The sequence below is a fragment of the Anastrepha obliqua genome, chromosome 5 (genome assembly GCF_027943255.1).
Source record: "Anastrepha obliqua isolate idAnaObli1 chromosome 5, idAnaObli1_1.0, whole genome shotgun sequence".
Classification (NCBI taxonomy): Eukaryota; Metazoa; Arthropoda; class Insecta; order Diptera; family Tephritidae; genus Anastrepha; species Anastrepha obliqua.
In genome coordinates this window covers 62,563,217-62,587,164 of record NC_072896.1, presented here as the reverse complement: position 1 = coordinate 62,587,164, position 23,948 = coordinate 62,563,217, and the positions used below count along the sequence as shown (strand labels likewise).

The 23,948-nt window shown below is 41.5% G+C and overlaps 1 protein-coding gene across 2 annotated transcripts in view; it reads right to left on the bottom strand.

The window, feature by feature from the left end:
• Positions 1–23,948, bottom strand: part of LOC129247215 (electroneutral sodium bicarbonate exchanger 1) — a 108,303-nt gene that overhangs the window by 52,974 nt on the left and 31,381 nt on the right. For both annotated transcript variants that reach the window (XM_054886239.1, XM_054886241.1), the window contains exons 3-4: positions 16,254–16,388; positions 8,582–9,058 (exon numbers count right to left, since the gene is read on the bottom strand). In XM_054886239.1, the coding sequence (XP_054742214.1) occupies positions 8,582–9,058; positions 16,254–16,388 (612 nt within the window). The remainder of the gene's footprint in view (positions 1–8,581; positions 9,059–16,253; positions 16,389–23,948) is intronic.

Below are 23,948 nucleotides of genomic sequence, written 5' to 3'. Positions count from 1 at the left end.
GCTCTGTCTTGCTGGGAAAGGTGGTCCCTTACCTTTTCCACCCCAGAGCCCTGTAAAGGTAACGAGGTAACAGGACAGGTGGGGCTTCCGGCTCTATAAAATATTGCGCTGTCATAGGGTTGGACATAAAGAACGCTTTCAACTCAGCAAATTGGACGCTAATCCTTTCAGCACTGAGTGGTCTTGGAGGGCCTGCGTACCTGCTTCGGAATATCCGGGCCTATCTCGATGGCAGGATTCTTGAATACGACACAGATGACGGACCTCAGAAATACTCAGTGACAGAGAAACTGAAGCAGTCTTGTTGAGAAAAAAGAAGAAGAGGGAGAGTTTCACGGTAAATGTCGGAGGTCTCAACATCCAGTCCAAGCCGGCGATTCAGTACTTAGGGGTTATGATTGACTCGCGCATGACTTTCAAAGAGCACACGGTGAAAGTCAGTACGAAAGGCGCCGTAGATGCAAATGGTCTAACACAGTTGCTGCCGAACGTTGCGGGAGCCTAAGGTGCAAGAAGGAGACTTCTATCTACTGTGAGAGACTCCATCCTGTTATATGCCGCTCCTATTTGGTCCCAAGCCCGAGAAATACACCTACGAGGGGCCAGACATGTTTATAGAGTGAATGCTTTGCGAGTAGCCTGTGCATACCGGACAGTATTTGATGATGCAATTTGCGTGATTGCGGGAAAAATTCCACTGGATATCCGAGAACGTGAACTAAACCATCTCTATTCAAGACAAGGAGCAAAACCTACAACGGACCAAAAGTTGGCACGGCGAATGGCGTCACTTGACGAATGGCAGCGAAGATGGGATCATTCTTCTAAAGGCCGCTGGACGCTTATCCCTAACCTTAACACGTGGTTACGGCGAAGACACGGAGAAGTGGATTACTTCCTCTCCCATGAGCGGACACGGGTGCTTTCAGTGTCATCTGCCCATAGAATGTTGAAGGCGCACGACACCTACTCGTCTACTGTCAAAGATTCGCAAGAGAACGTGAGGAGTTAGCCACTATCCTTGGAAGACAGCCAAGTGAGATTAATTAAACTGGCAGTATGTGCATTTCAAAACATTGCTTGGATGCTGCATGCAAGTTTTCCAAGCAAGTATTGCGTACGCTACACAAGCAGGATGAAGAAAGGCGAACAATAGAGCTGTTTCAGTATCGGCAGCTAAAGCAAAATAATATTAACGCCCTGAGCCGCGTCTGATCACACCGAACTTCCCGACAAGTGCTAAAGCCAACATGAAATTCCAGAGGAGGTCGACTCAGACATATAAATATATATACGAGTATAATTGGAGCGTACACCCTTTTTGAGTGTTTGGACGAGCTCCTCCTCCTATTTGTGGCGTCGGTCTTGATGTTGTTCCACAAATGGAGGAACCTACAGTTTCAAGCCGACTCCGAACGGCACATATTTTTATAAGGAGCTTTTTCATGGCAAAAATACACCCGGAGGTTTGCCATTGCCTGCCGAGGGGCGACCGCTATTAGAAAAATGTTTTTCTTAATTTTGGTGTTTCACCGAGATTCGAACCTACGTTCTTTCTGTGTATTCCGAATGGTAATCACGCACCAACCCATTCGGCTACGGCGACCGCCTCAGACATACTGAGAACAATTACGGACGCTTGAGTTAATGACTCACGACCATATCATACGCAGACAAGACGGTAATGCACACGATATTACCGCACACTTTCGAAGTTCCATTTACTTCTTAATGGAGTAATGGAGACTATCACCGACGTATAACCTCCATACATCATAGGTAGAGAGCCGGGACGCAGGTTTCTTTTGTGGTTGTTTTCCACAATCACGGTTCCACCCTCGATGTGGTACAAATTCGGTCCCGGGGAGGAAGTCAGCCGAAGAGGGGAGCTCTGTTTTAGTGGGAACGTGCCCCACATATCATTGGCGCGACGGCATAAATTGAATGTTTTTGATATTTTTATCCTCCCCTCCCACAAAAAAACAAAAAAAAAACAACGTTCTTGATCTCACTCCCTGTACAACAAGTAGGAGGACGTGGCCAGAATGGTACATGAGCCGCACAAGCTGACTGTTACAACTGAACAGAAAGGACATGAGAAATCTTCTTTTGATTCTAACAGGGCACTGTCGTATAGGCAGGCATGCCAGCAGGCTGGAAGAACCCCATAAAGACAAAATATTCCAAGGCTTTCGATAAAGTCTGCCATTCAACCTTAATCTCAAAACAAATAAGTTTTGGGTTTCAATCTATTTTCCTGAAATAGATTAAGTCTTACCTTTTCAATCGTGAATGTGTTGTCGATAATATATCCTCTTATCCTTTTATTGCCTCTTCCGGTGTCCCACAGGCACCATTGTGGGGCATTTGTTCTTTGTAATTTTTCTTAATGACATATCTGAATGTTTCCAGTTTTCTGAGTGTCTTTTAAATGCAGACGACTAAAAAATTTTTAAAACTGTATTAATGGGGGCCGCTCCTCCAGCACTTTCAAATTTAAGAGCAAAGCGAAATAACTTAATTTTATGGAAAAATTTTGACTGGTGAACTATACAAACATCCAGGAGCGTTTGACTCATAGTGAGCGGCTTCTCTGGTCAGCGTCTGTCTCAAGGTTAGGAGCGGCTGCAACTTACGCGTAATCTGGCTGGCGAGAATTAGAATGGAGACCAGTAACCTTCTGACTTTGAAATACTGGACACATTTGGAAATGACAAACCTGGACTGGGCTTGTAATTCCCTGTATGCGGCTTGAAACACCGTAGAAAGGGCTTTCAGAAAGAATTGCAAACTCTCCGTCTTAATAAAACCTGGCAGGTCTTAGGATACGTTTAATACTCGTTACCTTGGACTTAGGCTATGTAAGTTAGGTTGAGACGACTCCCTATTTGTTCCAGTTGGGGCTTGGCTCTGAACTCTGGACCCCATAAGGGCCAGGGTCAACCCTCGCATGACCTCACTGCTTGCATAGATAATCATGGAGCCTTAAGGAAACTACATACACGAGTGGAGATAGCGGTCTTAAGTTTGGACCCTTACATTAAAAAACAAATTTACCACAAATTCACCAGCAGCACCAACAACAGAAAAAATCAATATTTTCCGGAGAAGTTTGTTAATGCAATATTCGCCACCTACTAAAGCAACGACTGAACCAGCGGCGTCTGCCTCAAGCGGCACCCCACAACTTCTACGACTCCTCAGCAGCACCGCTTTACAGTGTCTAAGGCGGTCACCACACTATGCGATAGGAGCTCAACCAGATTGATCACCACACCAGTGACAAATGACAAGAATCCGTCAAATGTCGATGTTGGTTGCACCTTAAAATTACCATATGAGGATATACTACCCCAGTTAGTTGTCAAACTCGGAACGGAGAACGAACTAATTCACTATTGTGATTAGCGCCTCAATGTACATGGTGAGGTGAAGAAGCGGTGCAGCATATTGAAGCGCTGTCACACGGAAATCACTATGGAACTGGAAGCGGACCAAAGAAGATCCCAGCGAAACGACCCACGACACAAGCCTATCGTAGCAGCGCACGGAACGCCACAATCAGCGAAAAGGTTGAGAGGTAAAGCTAGCCCAAAGGACGTTACCAATGGGTCGGGCAGAACGCCAGAGGCAAAGAAAATGAAGGCACCGACCCCAGGAAACGGTCTACACCCACAGAAAACGACAACAACACCAAGCAAGAAGCAGGAATGGACAAAAGTTCAAAACAAAAATGACAAGAATGCACGAAATCACAAGCGAGTGGCCAAAGCAATAAGACCCAGGGCAGATGATTTGGTGATGGGGCAGACATACTGAGAAAAGTAAAATCAAATGAAGAGCTAAAAGAGCTGAGTGAAAATGTCAGAACTATGCCACCTACGCAAAAAGGTGGTTTGCTGATAGAGCTCAGCCGTAAAAAAGACGCCAATACTGCAAAGTTTCAAGCAACTATCGAAAAGGTCTTAGCAAACATGGCAACGGTTGATTTACGTACGCATATGGTTACCGTGCAATTCAGAGATCTCATCACTGACATGAGCACGGCTGAAGAACTAATAGATACGCTGACCGAACAAGCAAAAACTAAGATGCCGGAAATAGGCTCCATAAAAAGCACACGAGCCACACACACTGGTATGCATTCTGCCTATGTTTCCTTACCGGCAGAGGATGCCAAAAGAGTCCTATCACTTGACCATCTTAGAGTTGGTTGGATACGCTGCCGCGTGTCAGAAGTTGTAACCTCAAAGCACTGCTTCCGATGCTGGGGATTTGGTCATATGGCCACAGCATGTAAAGAGCCGGATCGAGCAAACGAATGCAGGAGATGTGGAACAACGGGGCACAATGCCGCGAGCTGTAAGCAGGAGGAGATGGCCACAGGAACAATTTGCATGCATGTTATCATTGATGGAAATAGAGCTCAGGGGAAAACTGGTCGCTGGAGATTTTAATGCTTGGTCGCTGGCATGGGGTAGCAGGAAAACAAAAGCGAGAGGTCGGTTATCGGAAGATTTCTTCGCTTCCCTGGATCTGGTGCTATTGAATGAGCACGGAGTTCACACTTTCGAGAACCACAACGGACAGCCAGTGATTGATATCGCTTTCGCAGACCGAGCTACTACGATAAACGTCAAATGGAAACGGGAAGACAAATTATACCCGCATAGCGATCATCTCCATATCACAATAGATATCAGCAAGACCATTAAAAAGCCAAGCTGCCACAGAGTACAAGCGAAAACATGGAAGACCAGGTCTTTTAACATAAAAGCCTTCAACGAAAAATGGGAAGGATTAAAAATTACCGATGGCACGTTAGATATTATTGCCGACCAGATAGTGCGTCATATCGAAGCAGCTTGTGATGTGTCAAGGCCTAGATGCAAAAAACCGGCCAACAGAAAACCGATATATTTTAGAGCACACCGACTGAAGTTAAGGAAAACCATAGAAGCAAGTAAAAAGGGATGCTTTAAAAAAATGATCGACGACGCGGATGACAATCCATGGGGTACTGCCTATAAGACAGTCATGTCCAAAGCAAGAGGTCCCCAAGCTCCTCAACCAACTTGCCCAGAACTGCTTGAAAAGGTGGTCATCAAAGCAGCAGAATTTATACGCAAGTGGGAGAAAATGATGAGATTTAGGCGGTTACAGTGCCAGAAGTATTAATCACATTGGCGCGAATTAATGACGACAAAGCATCTGGGCTCGATGGCATATCGAATGCGGCGGTGTACTCAAATCCGGTCGTGTTTGTAAACCTGTATAATTTGGCCTGACCGAAGGTACATTCCCAAAGAGGTGGAAAAAGCAGCGCCTCGTATTATTGCTAAAACCGGGAAAGGAGCCGGATCAGCCATCGTCATACAGACCGCTGTATATGCTCGATATCGTTGGGAAGGTATTCGAAAGAATATTAAGCGAAAGATTACGGGAGTATCTGGAGGGGCCAGGAGGTCTCTCAGACAATCAGTTCGGGTTTCGTAGAGCCAGATCTACTGTTGATGCAATAGGGATGGTAGTTCGTTTAGCCAAAAAAGCTGTTAATAAATTCAATGGCGCCAGAGCGACGAAAAAATGTGCAATTATAACATTAGACATAAAAACGCATTTAATACGGCCAATTGGGCAAATATTTGGAATGCAATCAGCAGCTTCTCGGTACCAAAGTATCTTATTAGAATCATCCGCTGCTACTTAAACCAGAGAGTACTGCAGTATGATTCAGAGGAGGGCCCAAAGAGCTACAGCGTGACATGTGGTGTACCGCAAGGATCTGATCTTGGACCAACCCTATGGAACGCTATGTATGATGGCATTCTTAAAATCGAAATACCCGCTAATACAACCATAGTGGAATACGCTGACGATATCGCACTGGTAGTGATTGATAAGCACTTTGACAAATTGCAGCATGTATGTAATGATGCCATAACAAGTTGGTTGAATAACGCAAGCCTGGTTCTAGCTGCCCAAAAAACAGAATTGGTACTGATCAGCAGAAGCAAGCAGGAAGAAAAGCTGTCAATGTCAGTAAGTGGCCACGATATAGAATCCCAGAAGTCTATAAAATATCTTGGCATGTACATTGATGCCAGACTAACATTTAGGGAAAATCTTAAACCTGTTCGTGTGAATTCGACAAAGGTTAGCAACGCACTTATGGGCATGCTACCGAACTTAGGAGGACCACAGGGTGCCAGGAGAAACATTATTTCCACTGTAACAGACTCCAGAATGTTGTACGCCTCTCCAATCTGGGCTGGAGCCAAAAAGTGCCATTTTAAAGAACTACTCCAGGTCAGTAGAACAAGTGCGTTGAGGACCGCATGTGCCTATAGAACAGTATCGGACGATGCAATCTGCGCCATAGCTAGCAAAATGCCGATAAACATCCGGGCAAACTTACAGAAGAGGTTGTACTGCTCGCAAGGTATGAAGTCGACAGATGAATTCAAACAAGCAGAACATTCTACCTCGATAGCTGACTGGCAATCAAAGTGCGACCAGTCATCAAAAGGCCGGTGGATGCTTAGGTTGATCCCACAGATTAACGAGTGGATCTGTCGGAAACACGGGGACGTTGATTTCTTCCTAACGTAGCTATTAAGTGGACACGGATGTTTCCGAAAATATCTGCATCGCCTAGACTTAGCTGGCATCCTTTATTCTCCAGCATGCTTGGACGAAGAGGAGACGGTCGAACATGTGACCTTCCATTGTAGCAGATTCGTTAAGGAACGCGAGGACCTAGCAAGAACAACTTGTGTGTTTCTGACGCCCATTAACCTAGTTCCACAAATGCTTGAGTCGAATGAAAAATGAAGGACAGTGCAAGTTTTTGCAACTCGAATTGTCGTGGAACTTCGCAACATTGATTGGAGGCGAAGGAACGACACGAGACGAATGCGGCAGCAACCACAACTGTCGCATTGATAATAAGCAGCAAGACAAACAGTAGACGAATTTAATTGACGATTGAGCTTATTGCTCACGACAGCCTCCAGACGTAACGGTATCCCTGTAGGATGAACCGCCGGACTTGAGGTGCTTTTAGTGGCGTTAAAGTCCGACACTGACTAAGGCTTTCGATTGCTTCTACACCTCGTAAAAAAAAACAAAAAAAAAAATCAAGTCAATGCTAGTACTAGAATGGGTGAAAAGGTTACCCAGTAAACTTACGGAAATCGCTCGCTGTCAGGAGCTTGAGACCGGCATATCTGATACGATTCAATTAATCTTCTCAGCTACTGCTAAGTACATATAATCCCACGACCCATTTAGTAACAAATAGAAGATTAATAGACATAATATATTGCATGCAACAACGGAGTAAACATACTTACAAATAAGGCGGTGATTAGGCGCAAATAAAGCAGACCGCATTCCAAATTTGCGCCTCATAAGGCAGTCAAACTAGGCCCAAGTCCCGAAAGGCATCGCCACACATCTGCCTGATTAGGCGCAGTTTCGAAAAACCGAACTTCGGTAATACTCCGGATGTCTTTCTACAAATCAGTTAGAGCTTCCAATTTACGCCTAAGTGAGACACTGCCACAGATTTTCGTGACCACAACCAAATTTGGTATTGTTCTGGCATGCCAATCTTTGCCTTGCCTAACGTGGCCCTGGTAAGATAATAGTGAGGCGTGCCTCAGTAAGGCCTGCCTAATTCGGGCCTAACTGATTCTTCGGCATGCCTCACTGTAATTCTAGTCGGGTACATACCATAATGCATAAAAGCACACATAAAATGAATCCGACACTCTAGGGAAATTACGTACTATCAATCCTATCCTACTAAATGGTATGAAGACCTATGGACTGCAACTGCAAGGAAAGTAAATATGAGGAACCTTAATCATATAGCGATACTGCTGAATCTTATTAACACACGTTACAATCAGAAGGCACATTTCTCTTGTCCATAATAGCCATCGCTAAAATTGCAGCAATCCTCCTGAGATGACCGCAAAACAACATCGTGATATTAAAGAGAGTTATGAAAGAAGCCGAGGACGCCTTCACTTCATGAGGGGGGTGGCTAACACATCCGAAATTTCTGATGATGTATTGACGGATTTGCTTATGACAACAGAAGCGTAACACCAGAGCATTATAACAAGCAAGGGATTGCCAAGTTGCAATTTAAAAGGTAGGTGGCCAATCATGTGCAGTAGCTGGGAGGGCTTATTTTAGTAAAACATTCAGGTATTTAGTCATAGTCCCCGCAGTAAATTATTAGCAATGACCAGTTGTATTAACTACCGTAGAAATGAAAGTTTATTTCATATTTATTCAGCAAAGGTTTGTCGATTGTGTAAGTACAAAATATAATTTTGTCGTGTGCATAAGTATATGCATCTTTTCAGGGTTATTAAGCCCTAAATATGTGTACGTACGTTTTGTATATGTATATTATTTAGTGTCTGCCATTTAATAATGGAAAGAGAAATATTTCAGATGCTTTTGCAAGGAATACAAATTTTTGTTTGCCTATATTATTATACATAAAATTACATTTTTCAAAACTTGGAAGCTATTAGGGTGTTACTTCTAATTTTATACTTACTTTTGGAAGATGGCTGATTGCGACTAATATCAACAAGTGAACGAATGATTGGCAAACCCTTGTTCTTTTTACTGTACTCGTGCTGATGACGATGACGTCTGAGCAACAGATCTTTAATTTTCGTACGGTAATTTATTGGAAACATTCCATTATTTACCATATTGTCACATAGTAAATCAACAATAAGATCTAGGCTACTGGCTTCCATATCCAGCATAATGGATCCCCTCCGCAATAAACTGCGAAGTTCGAATAATGTGTGCAAAAACAACGTGGCTACGTGTGGTTTTGACCATCTGTTACCACCTTCTTCCACATCTTCCTCAAATTTTATCCAGCGCGCAATTTCTTTCCATTCAAAGTCATCACCTTCTTTGACCAAAACTTCCATTTCGGAAAAGATAGGGTGTATTTCGCGAATGCCATCGTGTTCATCCTCTCCAAGTATAAATTGTACTCGTTGCGCTGGTGGAGTAGCTGTAAAAATGGTAGATATTGTAAATATATTAAAGCATTTACTATAATAATAATTCTTTCACTAAAAATCGAATATAATACATACATAAAAATTAATGTTTGCTTGTTCATAACTCATGCGCCGCCGTTTATCCGATTTCGATGAAATTTTAGCAACTTATTTGTACTTGCGACGGCGTAGTCACATTATTATAAAAAATGAGTTATTGACAAATTAAATATTTACGAAGCATAATGATTCATATTCATAACATAGAAAGGTCGGCTGCCAGAAAGGACACTAAAAACTTAAAGCAATAGGTGGTGCCTTAGTCGATCATTGACAAAAATTATTGGAACAGTACATTGTAATGGCATACGATAAGGCTAACACGGTGTCTAATACACTGACTATTGCAAATCACCATATTTATACTGTGGGCAAAAAGTAAGGTGAATTTATTTGTCAAAGTTCGCGGGATTAAAATTTCGCTCTAGTTATTTTTTTCATGAGTTGGCAGCACTGTTAATAACATCTGGGCCAACTTTCATATGAATGTCATCATCAGTAATATATTTACGCTTGTGTTTACCAAACGACCAAGAGTGCATTTTTCGATTTTTACAATGTCTGATTTGATTGAGCAGAGAAGTGCCATCAAATTTTGTGTGCGGAATGAAATTTCGGCTGCGGAAACGTTTAGCATGTTGCAGAAGGCATTTGGTGATTCGACCATGTCGCAGAAAAATGTTTATAAGTGGTACAAAGACTTCAAAGAGGGTCGAGAACGTGTTGATGACTTGGAGCGCTCCGGACGACCATCGACGTCAACAGATGACCAACACGTCAATAAAGTGAAGGAGTTAGTGCTCAAAAATCGTCGGTTGACTGTTAAATACCTTACTGATATGATCGGAATATCAGAAGGATCTGTGAAAACCATTTTGAAAGACCATTTGGGCCTACGAAAAGTCAAATCTCGTTTGGTACCGAAAACTCTCAATTTCTTGGAAAAAAGTCGTCGTGTTAATGTGTGTGAAACAATGCTTTCAGACTATCAGGACAAGCTCAAATGCATCATTACAGGAAATGAGACTTGGATTTATGCTTACGACCCTGAAACAACCGACCAATCAAGCGAATATCGTGCTAAAGGTGAGGCCAGACCGAAAAGAGCACGTGAAAGTCGTTCAAAAATAAAGGTCATGATGACAGTTTTTTTCGATTTTCGTGGTGTGGTGCACTATGAACTCCTTCCACCTGGCCAAACTGTTAATAAGGAATATTATTTGACCGTTATGCGTCGTTTACGAGAAGCAGTTCGTCTAAAAAGACCAGAATTATGGGCCAACAACTCTTGGTTTTTGCATCACGATAATGCACCATCTCACACTGCACTCGTTCTTCGTGACCAAAAATTCCACGCATATTCGCCTGATTTGGCTCCGTGTGACTTCTGTCTATTCCCAAAACTCAAGAGACTACTCCGGGGAACGCGTTTCGAGTCGATTGAGGAGATAAAAGCTGAATCGAAGAAGGTGCTGATGACTACACCGGAAATGGGCTATTTGGCATGTTTCGGGGATTGGAAAAATCGTTGGCGTAAGTGTATTTCATCGAGAGGGGATTATTGTGAATGGGATGAAATTGATTTACAAGAAGAAATACCTTACTTTTTGCCCACAGTAGTACATATTTTACAGTTCTATTTCTATCGTCACAATTTTGTAAAATAAAGGGTGACTTTTTAGTTACTATCTTTTTAAACAGTTGGTTGAAACAGCTGATGCACGTTTCGTGCTTTGTTTCACTGTCAAACATCTTCAGTTTGGTCTATAATTTAACCATGAATCGTCTTACAAACGAACCACGCTTGCAAATCATTGAATTTTAATTAAGCAGATTTGGGGTAAGAGGCACTGCTTTATGTTAAATTTTCCCAGAAGCTGCGCTCTGTTAGGACGATCCTCACGGACGCCGATCTCATGGAGCTCAATCTAATGGACTTTTCTCAGAAATCTGGCCCTGTTTCTGGCACTCTGTCCGGTTGTGGCCCCATGGATCATGAAGAAAGATGAGTGGAAATTATTACTTCGGCGCTAATGCCAGTGTAAACCGCAATATTCATCAATCATACAAGCTCCCAGATTACTGCAAAGATTTCCAACGGAAGACCTTCACTGCAACTAAAGCGACACCAAAATAAAATACTCAAATACTACAAAGGAACAGAAAGGAATAAGTAAGCGGATACACTGGCCAAAACCGGTGCAATGTTTGCGAAAAGATTAGAATTTCCAACTATGGGTTTTACGAAAATGAAGTTGGTATTTAAAAAACTTTCTCTTTTTATTAGGAAATAAATAAATGAAAGGATTTCTTATTATTTTGAAAGTATTTCTGAAAATCGCTTATCTTTCCCTCTTTATTTATTATAAGAATGCGAGTATTTAATATCTGCAAGCAATCAAGAATCGCTAAACAATCTATGTGAGTGCTAGTTAACTTAAAATACCTATTTGAGAATATTTATAGCCGAATTCTGTAAGAAGTCTCAAGTCACTAATTGAGACTTTTCGCAGTGAAATTTGATTTTGAGCCTAGTTGCAATTCAGTAAGCAATCTCACGTCATTAGTCTCAAAAAAAGTCATTAATTAGTGATCTACTTCTGAGCAGCTCACAAAACGAAAAATATGGAAGAGGAATTAATTATTTTATATATATTGCAAAAAAAGCGCGAAAATGAAGCGAAGTAATATGTTTTGGGTCAAAAATTCGTAAGAACACGAATAATTGTGTATTTATTGACATTTTAGAAATATGCGTAGACGGATTCCGGCAAGTTTACGCAGCACAAAAGTCCCTTTCCTTCTGGAAGAAGACGTTTTCAGGAGGTTTTTTAGATTCCCGATATCCTTCTGCTGGGAACTTATTCAAGATCTCAAACCACTTGACAAGTTTGAGCGGAATTCCCTGCTCGTTCATATCAACGGAATGTATATAGATATGCAATTCAACATTTATCGATTATTAATTTTGTTTGTCTCAATTGAATTGTTGATAAACCGATTCAGGTAAAAGGTTTATAAAACAGAAATTAAAAACGTTATTTTGTATGAGCTTAGTAATATTCATATTCTTTATGTTTTTGATGAAGAATTTCGCTTGATAAATGAGTTTAAAAAATTCCATTACATATGGAATCCATAAGTGAATTTTTGCTCAACTTTTTGACTATCTCTAGCCGATACGTGCCATCAGCTGACTGTCTCTATTTATTTTCATCATGATATTTGGTGAAACTCTTGTGACTTTCCCCTACTGAATAGCAAAATCGTCTCAAGTCACAAAAAGAGTCACTAATTTATAATCTCAATTTTAGTGACTTGAGATGAGATTCGCTTACAGAATTCGGGCATTAATCTGCTTTAATATCCAAAACGTAATTGTGCCAGAGTATCGCTGAAGCTCTTTGTCTACCTTAGGTGGGTTTGGTATCTGATAACGGCATTCATATCCCGGAGTATGTGCAGATGAAAAGGAAACTTCTCATGTAGGATTTAATGCAGTCATACCTCTTTTTGTAAAGAGCCTCCTCTGTGTTGGAAAGATCACTTGGCTTCACTTGGCGCGCTCAACTATCGCTGGCGAGCACGAGTGCTAGTTAAACTCAGCCAAATTCGTTTAAGTGTAAATGTAATATTTTAGTGCGGATCGAGATATTCAAGTTTATAGCTGCGGCTTCTTTTAGGAGCTGTCGATGTGTGTGGCTAATGTGTCTTCTTATTATTCTTCTTTGCGTTATTCATTTTTTTAAATTTAATTTGACAAAGATGCCGCTCTAAAACAGTAGGCATAAATAGAAGAGGTCAGCTGTTTCGTGCTAGTTAACATAAGTTTGTGAATATCACAATCGTTAGAGCAAAAATACAAATTTTTGAATTGTATAAAATTAGTGAATTGCAGTACTGGTCACTTAGGCCGACTTTGGGTAGTACTTCACTAAAATTTGGCAAGAGTTACTGGCCAGGCTTCACCATCTTCCAATTAATATAAAATAACACTTGTTTACAAATAATAAACGATTTTTTTATTCAGTAACCAGACCTACCCATTTTTATGTGAAATAAGTCCATGAATTTAAAATTTTAATTCGTCATGCAGTTTTTGAGATGCCGCGAAAATAAAAAAATTCGAAGGACAGGGAGAGTCCGTCAACTGATCAAACCAGGTGAAACGAGTGTATCAACTGAAAGGTATTACATTTGCCATCTTTCGCTTATGCTCAATTATTCACTATAATTAAACGTTTGCAAGATATTTAGGTAAGGTTGTAGCGGTTGTCCACCATGGGACATACTTAGGCTCATAGCCTTTATCTCTTCTAAAACCAATGTGAACCGTTTAGAAATGTAAAAAAAGGTGTTTACCTAAAATCTGCGCCTGGATAGATCAGGACAGTGACAGAGAAGGTCCAAAATCGTCTCTTCATCTTCCTCATTTAGACAGTAGCTGTAAAGATACGCCGTTTACTCATCAGTCAACTTGATGCCTTTATGGACATGTTGGATATTATTGGCCCTGCAGGTGCCCTCGTTGTCGCAATGGTCAGCAGGCCATGCTACCTCTGGGTGAAATGACCAAACCATCTCGTTACGAAACATGTGGCTTTTCATGACTACCTTAGAGGTTGTCAACGGCTTTCACTGGCTACACATGAAAATGTAGCTGTCATCTCCAGGTATGGAATTACACTAATACCACGGTTTTTATTATTGCCATGAGTTCAGTCTGAAACACACTACAATAGTAGCTGTTCAGAATATACACCTCTGCTCACCCTGCCCTCGAGCTTTGAACTATCTATATTACATTAGGGCGGATCGATTTAAAAATCGCTCATTGCTCTGTGAAAATCGTATTCTAGGGATCAAAATAAGAAACTTTGCCGAAGGAACCATACCTCTAAAACGAATTCTGATGTCCTCCAATTTAAAAATATCACCATTTTTGGACTTTACATGAAAAAATCAGCTAAATGGCTATGTTTTTTCTTTATTTTTATTTATTTATAATAATATTTATTATTTATTTATAATAATATCTATTTCTTCTCTTAAGAAATTTATTTAATCAGAACATATGTAAATGAAAAAATTAATTTAAGTGAGTTATAGAAAAGAAACTAAAAAGTTCGACCCAAATTGGGGAACATCAGAATTCGTTTTAGAGGTATGGCTCCTTCGGCAAAGTTTCTTATTTTGATCCCTAGAATATGATTTGCACAGAGCAATGAGCGATTTTTTTGCCTCCCCACAAATCGACCCGGCCTAATCTACATATACACGGGTGAACTCGCTTTATCTTACATCGTTCCCACTCTTCCCTTGATGGTATGGGGGTGGTGAACGTTGTGATGACAATTGTAGGTGTCTACTACTTTTTAAATACAATATCAATCAAGTGGACACCTTTATTAGCAATCACAAACTGCGATCTTTTTCTGCGTTTGTCATAACCTTGTCAAGCATTTCCGGTTTTATAGCATCGATTTTTTGCATCTTTAGAAGCTTTAGCATAGATTTTGTCGTTTTGTTCATTAAACATTTCTTCAGGAAGCTTGGGAAAAACGCTTGATCGTGCGGTAACAAACATTCTCGAAATATTAAGTTTTTTTCAGCAATTCATAAACCTCACTTGCACTTTTACCACACCTATGTAATTCAATCAATGCAATGCCAATTTCCTTAGATTCCCACTCAACAAGTGAAATTTGCCGCGAAACTGAGTATAATTTATAAGTAGAAAATGCCTACGAACAAAAGCAAAAATAATGGAACCTTTTTCTGCGAATTTATTCTCGCTGTATGCATTGTAAAATTTGTCACAGAATTTATGCAAGACTAAGTATATATACATATAATTGGCGCTTACATCCTTGGCCGAGCTCCTCCTCCTATTTGTGGCGTGCGTCTTGATATTAATGCACAAATGGAGGGACCGACTCTGAACGGCAGATATTGTTTTATGAGGAGCTTTTTCTTGCCAGAAATACACTCGCTATTAGAAAAATCGTTTTCTTTATTTTGGTGTTTCACGGAGAATCGAACCTACGTTCTCCGAATTCCGAATGATAGTCACGCACCAACTATTCAGCTATCGCGGCCGTGAAAGGAAGTTTAGTGTTGTTTTATAATGCGGTTTGATATTGACACGATTATGAGAACAGGTGCGAGCCTTTGATCCTTGTATGCGCTTTTACTGTTCTGACCTTTGTTAATGGAATTCTTCTGTATTACAATACCATAGTAGAATTTAAAAGTGATGAACATGGCGAATAATTCCACCAACAAATGAAACAAATAGATTTAACGTTCACCAAAAACGAACAATCGGTTCTGTGATTCAATTGTTGTGATTTGTTAACAGATTCTCCAGACATTCGAAATTCGTATCATCTATCGTATTTTCTTTAATACGAAACCGTTATTTGACTATACCTCAAAACAACAAAACAGATCAAAAATTATCTGGACTTTCGGACTAATCGACCGATTTTACATACGAATGGATGGTCTTGGGGTGTTTGGGCTGTAAACTACTGTAAATAATAACGGGCCTCTTCTATTCGCCATTTCCCCGCTCGCTATCTCTATGCTCGATTAACTTGAAAGAAAATTTGCATGCGAAAGCAATAACAAAGTTATCGAGTAAGATTCGCCGCCAGCGAGTATGGCTATAGCGCATTAAACTGGTATAACTCTCTGTCGAACATACACATGTAATTTAAAGCAACTCTATTCCTACGTTGCCATCATATCCATGATTTTCGAGAGAAACGACACGACTCAAAATTAACTCAAATTCGGAGTTTTGCAAAAATCAACTACAGAGTTTATATATTTTTATCTGGAAAAGCGTCATAAGCGAATCTTGAAGCAATTCGGAGAGATGGCGTTAGTGTCGTTTTGTCAGGTGATCGAATTGGCGCGTCACTTATCTAGAAAACTGACCCAACTCAGTATTTTGTATTTTTGAATTATGTCACTTTTCTCGAAAACCATCGATATGATCATTTCATCTATTCACCACTTGCTAACGCTTGGCGATAAGAAGAGGCCTAATATATTATATGTGTTAAGTAAACATTCTTGAGTTATTACCTCTAGTTTTCTATTTCTATTATAAGGGAAAGTGCACGTTTGCCAACTTACTTTCTATGTCACCAGGTACCCCTAATTGCTTTTCACCGTTGTTTTCCTTGTTAGTATGATATTTACGACGTCGTGTTAAATGACGGCGGCCTCCTTGCACATGTAAACTAACATAAACGGTATGAGCGCGATGCCCTAAAATATATTAAAGAAATGTCGTTAACGTACAGTAATAATGCTAATATTATAAGTAAAACATACATTACTATTTCTGTATAATTATTGCTACAATATTCATATACATATAGTTATAATCAAGTTGGAATAGTTTATTTTTTTCATCTTCGTAAAAATACATGAACGCCTTAATTCAGTTAATAATTGCTTCTGTATAGCAATCATCAAGAGTTTAGGAAGCCATTTTTGATCGTGTGTATCTTGAATATCGTATGTGTAAATTCGCTTTAAAGCAGAAAAAGCCCACTCAACCGAAATTGCTGGAATTGTGACAATTAATTTAGCTAACTTGGTCAATTCGGAAAAAACATTTTCCAAACAATTTTCGTTAATAAAACCAAAAAATTGAAACACACTAAAATGTCTCAATTGTGGCGTTGAATATAAAGATATAAGTTCGAAGGCGAATCTATTCAAGGTGGTAGCATTCGAGCAATAACAATATACGCAAACTATTCGAATACTAGCTTGCTAGACCTCGTTATAAAGTATGGTCCTGAGCATATTCCCAAATTTAACCAAATGTTTTTTTATCTCTGACCATAACTTGTTGTTTTGTGCACTAAATGTGTCGTTTAACTGTCCTGCTGACAGTGTTACTTTTATATGTCGCGATTTGAAATCTGTAAGTATTCTGTTCGCTGATCTCTCAAATATTAACTATTAACTGGGATAAATTTTGCTTCTATAAGACTGTTGACGGTAAACTTGACATTTTAAATAAAACTCTCACTGAACTATTTGATCATCATGTACTGTTCGGGCTATGAATAGCTTTTCTTCATGGTACAAAAAGAAAAAGAAAAATTCGAAATAAATTGCATCCAGACTGGAGAGGAGCCATCGCTGACTACGCTTGGTCGTAATACAAGAATGCAAGAAATAATGCAACCGCCATTATAAGAAATGCAAAGCGATTATTCACTACTATCTAACGAATTAGGTGTAATTTAAAAAAACTCTATTTACATGGAAAATTTATAGTAAGTCTGGGTATAAAATTGACCCTGGATATACTTTTTTTATATATGGATACTATACTACTAGCGTCTGCAAAAACAATAATAGTTCTCCAGCTCAAAATTTTATTAGCAGTTTTGGTTCAAAAGATGAATTTAAAATTTCTGGGATATCGGAATCAGAAGTTTTAAAATCTGTCGCGGGTATCAAGTCGAATGCCATTGGAGGGGATGGAGTACCTTTGAAATGTGTGAAGCTTGTGCTACCATTTATTCTAGGCACTCTAACACATGTTATTAATCACTGCTTCATAACTTTATGTTTTCCAACAGAGTGGAAAAAGTCTTGTTTTGTCGGCTTCGGTTCGCCGCATTGTTCTGCTCTTCGTTCTATATTATTCCCATGTTTATGTTGTCTGCAATTTCACAATGGGCCCACGATTGTCTTAGCCTAAACGCGGTCAGGCCCTATGTACTGCCCATTAGCACCAGTTTAGCATATGTGAAAGATAGATATTCTAAATTTTTTATTGGAATGTTCGACATCGAAAAGCTGCAGTCACAACAGATAGCCAGAAGATTCGCCACATGACTCTCACTCCTGCTCTCAGAGAGTACTGCGCAACAAACCGGCAATCACGAGCAATGGAGCAACATTTCTCGTTCTCTACGTATCGCATCAAAGAAGAAATCGGATTTCGGGAGCCCGAAAAAACAGTGGGTACGACGAGGAATTTCGTGCTTCAGCAGAAAGAAAGAATGCTGCCTATAGAGCCAAGCTGCGATCGGACGCAACGCGAGCCATGTGCGATCGCTACTGGGAACTAAGAAAGGAAGAGAGTCGTATTATCAGAGAAAAGAAATGGGAGGGCGAAATACGTGAGTGTGAGGGGCTGGAAGTGCTGACCAATAGGGACAACGCTCGAAAATTCTCCGGAGGTTTCAAAACCGGTGCATTTTCTTATAAGAACAAAGACGGCGATATGATGACTGATATCCAGAGTGTACACAAATTATGGAGGTATCACTTGTCGAACTTGTTAAAAAGTGACAGCAGCGCATGCCACAGAGAATGTGAAGATCCACTAATCGCTACCCGACTATGACGAGGTGAGAAAAGCGATTACGAGGCTAAAGAACAACAAAGACGAGGGAGATGATGGGCTTCAAACATGGCGGCGAAGGCTGGTAAGGTGCATACATCAGCTTCTATGAGAAATATGGTAGGATGAAAGCATGCCTGCCGATTGGAATTTAACTGTGCTCTGCTCAATCCATAAAAAAGGTGATTCTACAATCTGTTCCAATAATCGGGGGTTAGTCTTCTAAATATCGCCTATAAGGTTCTAGCGAGAGTATTGTGGAAAAGACTGAAACCCACCATCAACCAGCCGATTGAACCTTATCTACTATCGATCAGATATTCACAATACGCCAGGTCTTAGAAAAGATCCATGGATGGAGATTCGACACACACCATCTTTCTGTCGATTTTAAAGCTGCATTCGACAGCACGCAAAGGAGATGCTTATTTTCCGCGGCTATTATTGCAATGCGGTGAGCACCTGTAAGTAAACCCCGCCACACCAAGGTCCAGCAGCATGCATGGAAAAGAAGGTCCTTCAACGAAAGCGCTTTCTGCGAAGTATGGCAAAACTGCGAATTAGAGGCTTATTCGGCAGAGGTGAAAGTAGAAATTAAAGCGAAACGATTACTGGCAGCATGTGATGCAGCAATCCGTATATGTAACGCTTTTGCCACTTTCTCATTGGTCACAAAGTAATGGAGGTTATTGATAAGTTATAACCCCCATATACAATTAGGAGAGGAATCTGGACGCAGGTTCTGGTGTGTCTAAAAGGCGCAAACACGGCTCCACCGTAAGGTCTCTATCGAATCCGACGACGCACAGCGTCAAGGTAGCAATCATCTTTAGTTTTGCACTTCGTCGGACTCGAAGAGATGCACGAGATTTTTTAGCCGGCAATTCATTTTGCAACCTGCGATCGGTAGATCCAAGCGTCGTTCGCTCCCCCCTGAAATGAAGAGACTTGAGTCTTTCTTGTTCGCACTCTGCTCGATACACCTGACTCCAGCCACGCATCAGCATGGATTCTGTAGAGTGCACAGTACCATCACAGCCCTCACCGCCATAATTGTCCAGATGATCCATGGGGTTAACGAAAACCGCTCTTGCATGAGGACTGTCCTAGTAGCGTAAGACGTAAAGAAGGCTTTCGACACAGTCAGCCATTCCACACTATTACATAATATTCTATAGTCTGCCCTCCTGTCGGGATGGAATGGGTGATCTGCGAACTATTTGAGTGGTCGGCGCGTTCGTAGGTCATTTTTCGAAGATTTTTTGATAATGACATCGGGCAATGACATTGATGACTTGTGGTCCAAACCGAACGTCTATTTCACTGCAAGGAATTTACAACTATCCCTCACTAAATACATGGTGACCCTCTTTATCACCAGGATCAAGGAGGTCAAACTACAGATAAAGGTGAATATCGATGGCCCACCGTCAGGATTGGTGATAACAACCCCGAAATTTTGGGGGTAACCTTCGATAGTTTGTTTTCCTTTTAAGAGCATACAATCGCAATAGCCACTAAAATCAAAAACCGCAACAAGGTACTCAAATCGCTAGCCGGTAGCACTTGGGACATATTCAAAGAAATGTTGCTGCCGACATTTAAAGCAATTGTCCGGCCGGTTCTGAATTATGCTGCGTCTGTCTGGTTGCCTGGCACTTGTGATTCGCAATGGATAAAGCATCAGACATTTCAAAATACCGCAATGAGGACAGCCACGGAATGCCTCCTGGTGTCCCCCATGCAACACCTTCACAACAAGGCTTCCATACTCCCGGTTAAATAGCTCAGCAAAATGCTCAGCAAGCAATTTCTGCTGGAGACCGAAGGTATCACCCCAGCAGACATTTGCTAGAGACTGAACCACATCCCAGACATGTCAGAAGGCATCTCTTCAACTACTGGATCAGACCGTATGTAGACAGCTCAATTACATTCTGGATATTGTAGTAGCTGTCCGGCATGTGAAGGCACATCCCATGATAGTAATCACCTATTCATATGTCCTTTCAAACCTTCTTACTTAAGACCCCTCGCTCTCTGGACCCAATCTGTCAAAACAGCACATTTTCTACGCCTTTTTTTGGTAGGTTTCAAGATGCCTTCGCACTTACAGCGACCGTCGTCCACTGAGTCGAATGGTGTATCCTCTAAAACAATCCCTCCTCCTCTTCGTGGGACTGGGCAGACTCCCTTCCCGGAACTACTTTATGCATTACTTCGGGAGGGTCCAGAACGGCGTCCATGAAACGGACCAACACTATTGACCCACGTCTGTGGCCACCACAGTTGTAGCCAGCTTCATGCTACAGGCTCGTCTTATAATGTTTCTGTGCCGTCATACCAGTGGATGTGGGGCAGAAGCATCGGAAGATGTTGCGATAATATTATGGTATTTCGTCGTATACCGTCGTGAGCACTTGACCTGAGCGGCTGTGATTTATAGCCAGTTCGTAGACAGTCTACCTCCTGTCGAGGGCTGATTTGTTCTCTGCGTGTTGCGCTGCCACTCCGCGCGTTGCAGGTGCAGCATTATCCTCATTTGATGCACACATGTTATTGATTAAGATGTCTGGGCTCAGCTGTTCACCCAAGGATAACTCAAGCGTTCGGAGTTCTTCGTTAAATCGATCGCAGAAGAAGAATACGTGCTCCACGATTTCTATTGCATTGTTGCATTTTGGACAGAATGGAAAATATTCCATATTAAATGCATGGAGGCACTCCAAGAACATTTGTCACCGCCCCATATTTAAGTTAAATAGCGTTCAACGTGTCCGTGTAGTACGGTCACCCATTCGCTAATTTTTGGGATAAGTCCATAGGTCTAACGTGCGTTAATAGACGAATCCTATCCGATTTGCCAGTTTGCGAACGAATGCAGACTTTCTGCAGCTTTCTCTTCAGTTGTCGGCCTTAACCCTTGCCTGTATAAAGTTGTCCTACAAGTATATCTATTGGAAGTTTTCCAGCGATGACGCAAACCCCATCATCTGATATGGTCTTGTATGCGCACGCGACTCTTAGCGCATTTTGTCGGTGCACCTGAGCTACGGGTCTAACATTCGATGGTTTAGCTAATGCCCATATAGGAGCAGCATACAAGATGACTGAATCCACCCCCTTCACAGGAGGTGCCGTCTGGCGTCTTGCGGTCCGTCTATGCTTGGAAGGATTATTGTGACAGCAACGATGCCTGTCGCTGCTTTGGAACACACCGTTGCTAAATGTTGCTTAAAGCTGAGCCGTGCATCAATCATTACGCCTAGATACTTAATTGCTTCTTGCGACAGTATTTCGGGGCCACCCATCCGCGGTTTCGTGAACTCTTTTTTTCTTCGCGGAGCTACGAGGACAGCTTCTGATTTTTGTACTGCCTACTTTAGCCCCTTTTCAACGTTATAATTGGACTCTAGCTGCTGCATCATTACACCTCCGGAAAGTGGTCCAGCTTCTTGTACGTGGCCACGTGAGCGATGTCATCGGCATAGCCTACAAGTGTTGATTTATTCGGCAATTTAAGCTAAGCACTCACAGGGGCTTGTCTGCTTTGGGTAACAGCACTAGTCGTTGCAATTTCCACCTGCGCGGAAAGGTCCCTTCATTAAGACATACTTCATGCATATTCGCAAAGATTTCTGGCGTCGCCTACACTGTTGCTTTAAAGGCGATATTAGGAACGCCGTCTGGGCCTGGTGCCCTGTTATCTTTTCTGTTGTAACTGGCGGAATGTAGGCGTTGTCAGTCACCATTTGATGTCGGCCACTAGTTTCCTCCTGTTGGGGAAATAGCTCAATTACTACTTGGCTGAGCAGGATATGGCATGTAGGTTGCAGTGCTCGCAGTCCTGTTACTTTCTGAATAACCGTTCTGTAGGCAAGGTCCCATGGATCATTGTCCGCATTTCCTGAAAGCATCGATTTTTGCTCTGTTTAATAACTGTTTTCAGCCGTTCGCGGTATTCGGCGTGCAGCACTGTCCATGTTGGACGATGTCATGCTCTTTGCGTTTTTCTTCGCACTCAACTACAGGCTTGCAGCCTCACCCATTTTTGTCGCGTTCCTCGTTTTTCTGGCAGTTATATAGCGTTGCTTATCTCAATCACTATAAACAAGTGATCGCTGTGAGTGTATACATTTTCATCTACCATCCATTTTGCGCGGTTTGCTGTAGTGCAATCTGCATAGGCGAGGTCGATTATTGATCACCCGCTGGGGCGACAAGGTCTATTGCTGCCATAATTTATTCTAATAATCGCCCTCTCGGAGTTGTGTACCGATTACCTCATGTCCTCAACAAGGCATTGAACTGTCCTGCGATGAGAATCGTCCACTTTCGTTTTTCCTCAAATTCCAGTTCTGTCATCAAGTATTCAAAATCTTATGAACTCCACACTGGTGGTGCATATCAGCTCACACAGTGTATAATCCATCTAGCTTCGCCCATGTGAATCCGGAATTTGCAACAGATATCCCATTCCGGGGTGTTTTACTGCCCACCTCCCAGATTGTTGCTAGCTTGTCAGAAATGGTCATCCAATTGTGCGACTTGATGCCTATGAAAACTCCCGAGAGGAGAGCAACATCTACTTTGTTTTCTCCAACCGTGTCCGTTAGCAAGTCATGTGCTGTCTCACAGCGTTTGATGTTTAGTTGCAAAATCATCATGCTCTTATTTTGCGTATTGCTTCTTAATAACGCATTTTTCAGCGTTTTCGGAAATAGCTGCCTGATTCCCATCCTTGCTGCATCGCTTGCAAAGCTTTGTGCGATCTGGTCCCTTGTATGTTGTCGCAACATGGTCATATTCCCAACATTTAAAACACTTTTTGGCGATATAACCTCCATTACCCAGCCGACCTTGACAAATCCAAGCGCTAGTAACTTCTTAGCATCTTCAGCCTAGACTAACATGTGCATCCAAATGAAGGGCGGACACTTTTGATGGCTATTTTATCTGGCTTTCTCACGCGCCTTTTCGAAGGCTTTGTGGTAATCGGTAGAACCACCTTTTTCCCTTTTTGTAACTCCATAAGGAGCCCACCTTTTTGTGTTGTACGTTCCCTAGATTTACCGTGAGATGAGTTAGACGATGACGATCTGTGACTACACTGCACTGGCAGGGTTTAGTAAACTTGTTCAACAACAACAACAGGTATGTTTTCGAAGGATCGGTCGATGAATTTGTCGCGATATTTACCGCAGCTCTTAATAGTGCTCTTAAAATTTCTTGCCCACTTAGAACGTTCCTTCGCTAAGAAGGAAAACTCGCCTTGGTAGACAGCTGAGCTGTCTGAATTAAGGATTTGTGGGATTAGATTAATAAATTAATTAACTAATCCCTATTTAATGCAATTAGATTAATCAAGTCTCAGTCAGGATGTGAGCTAAGAATCTTCATGTCCGAAGTTAGGAAGACTAAGAGTGAGTCATGGAAGGCTGACCTGAGTCTGCGAA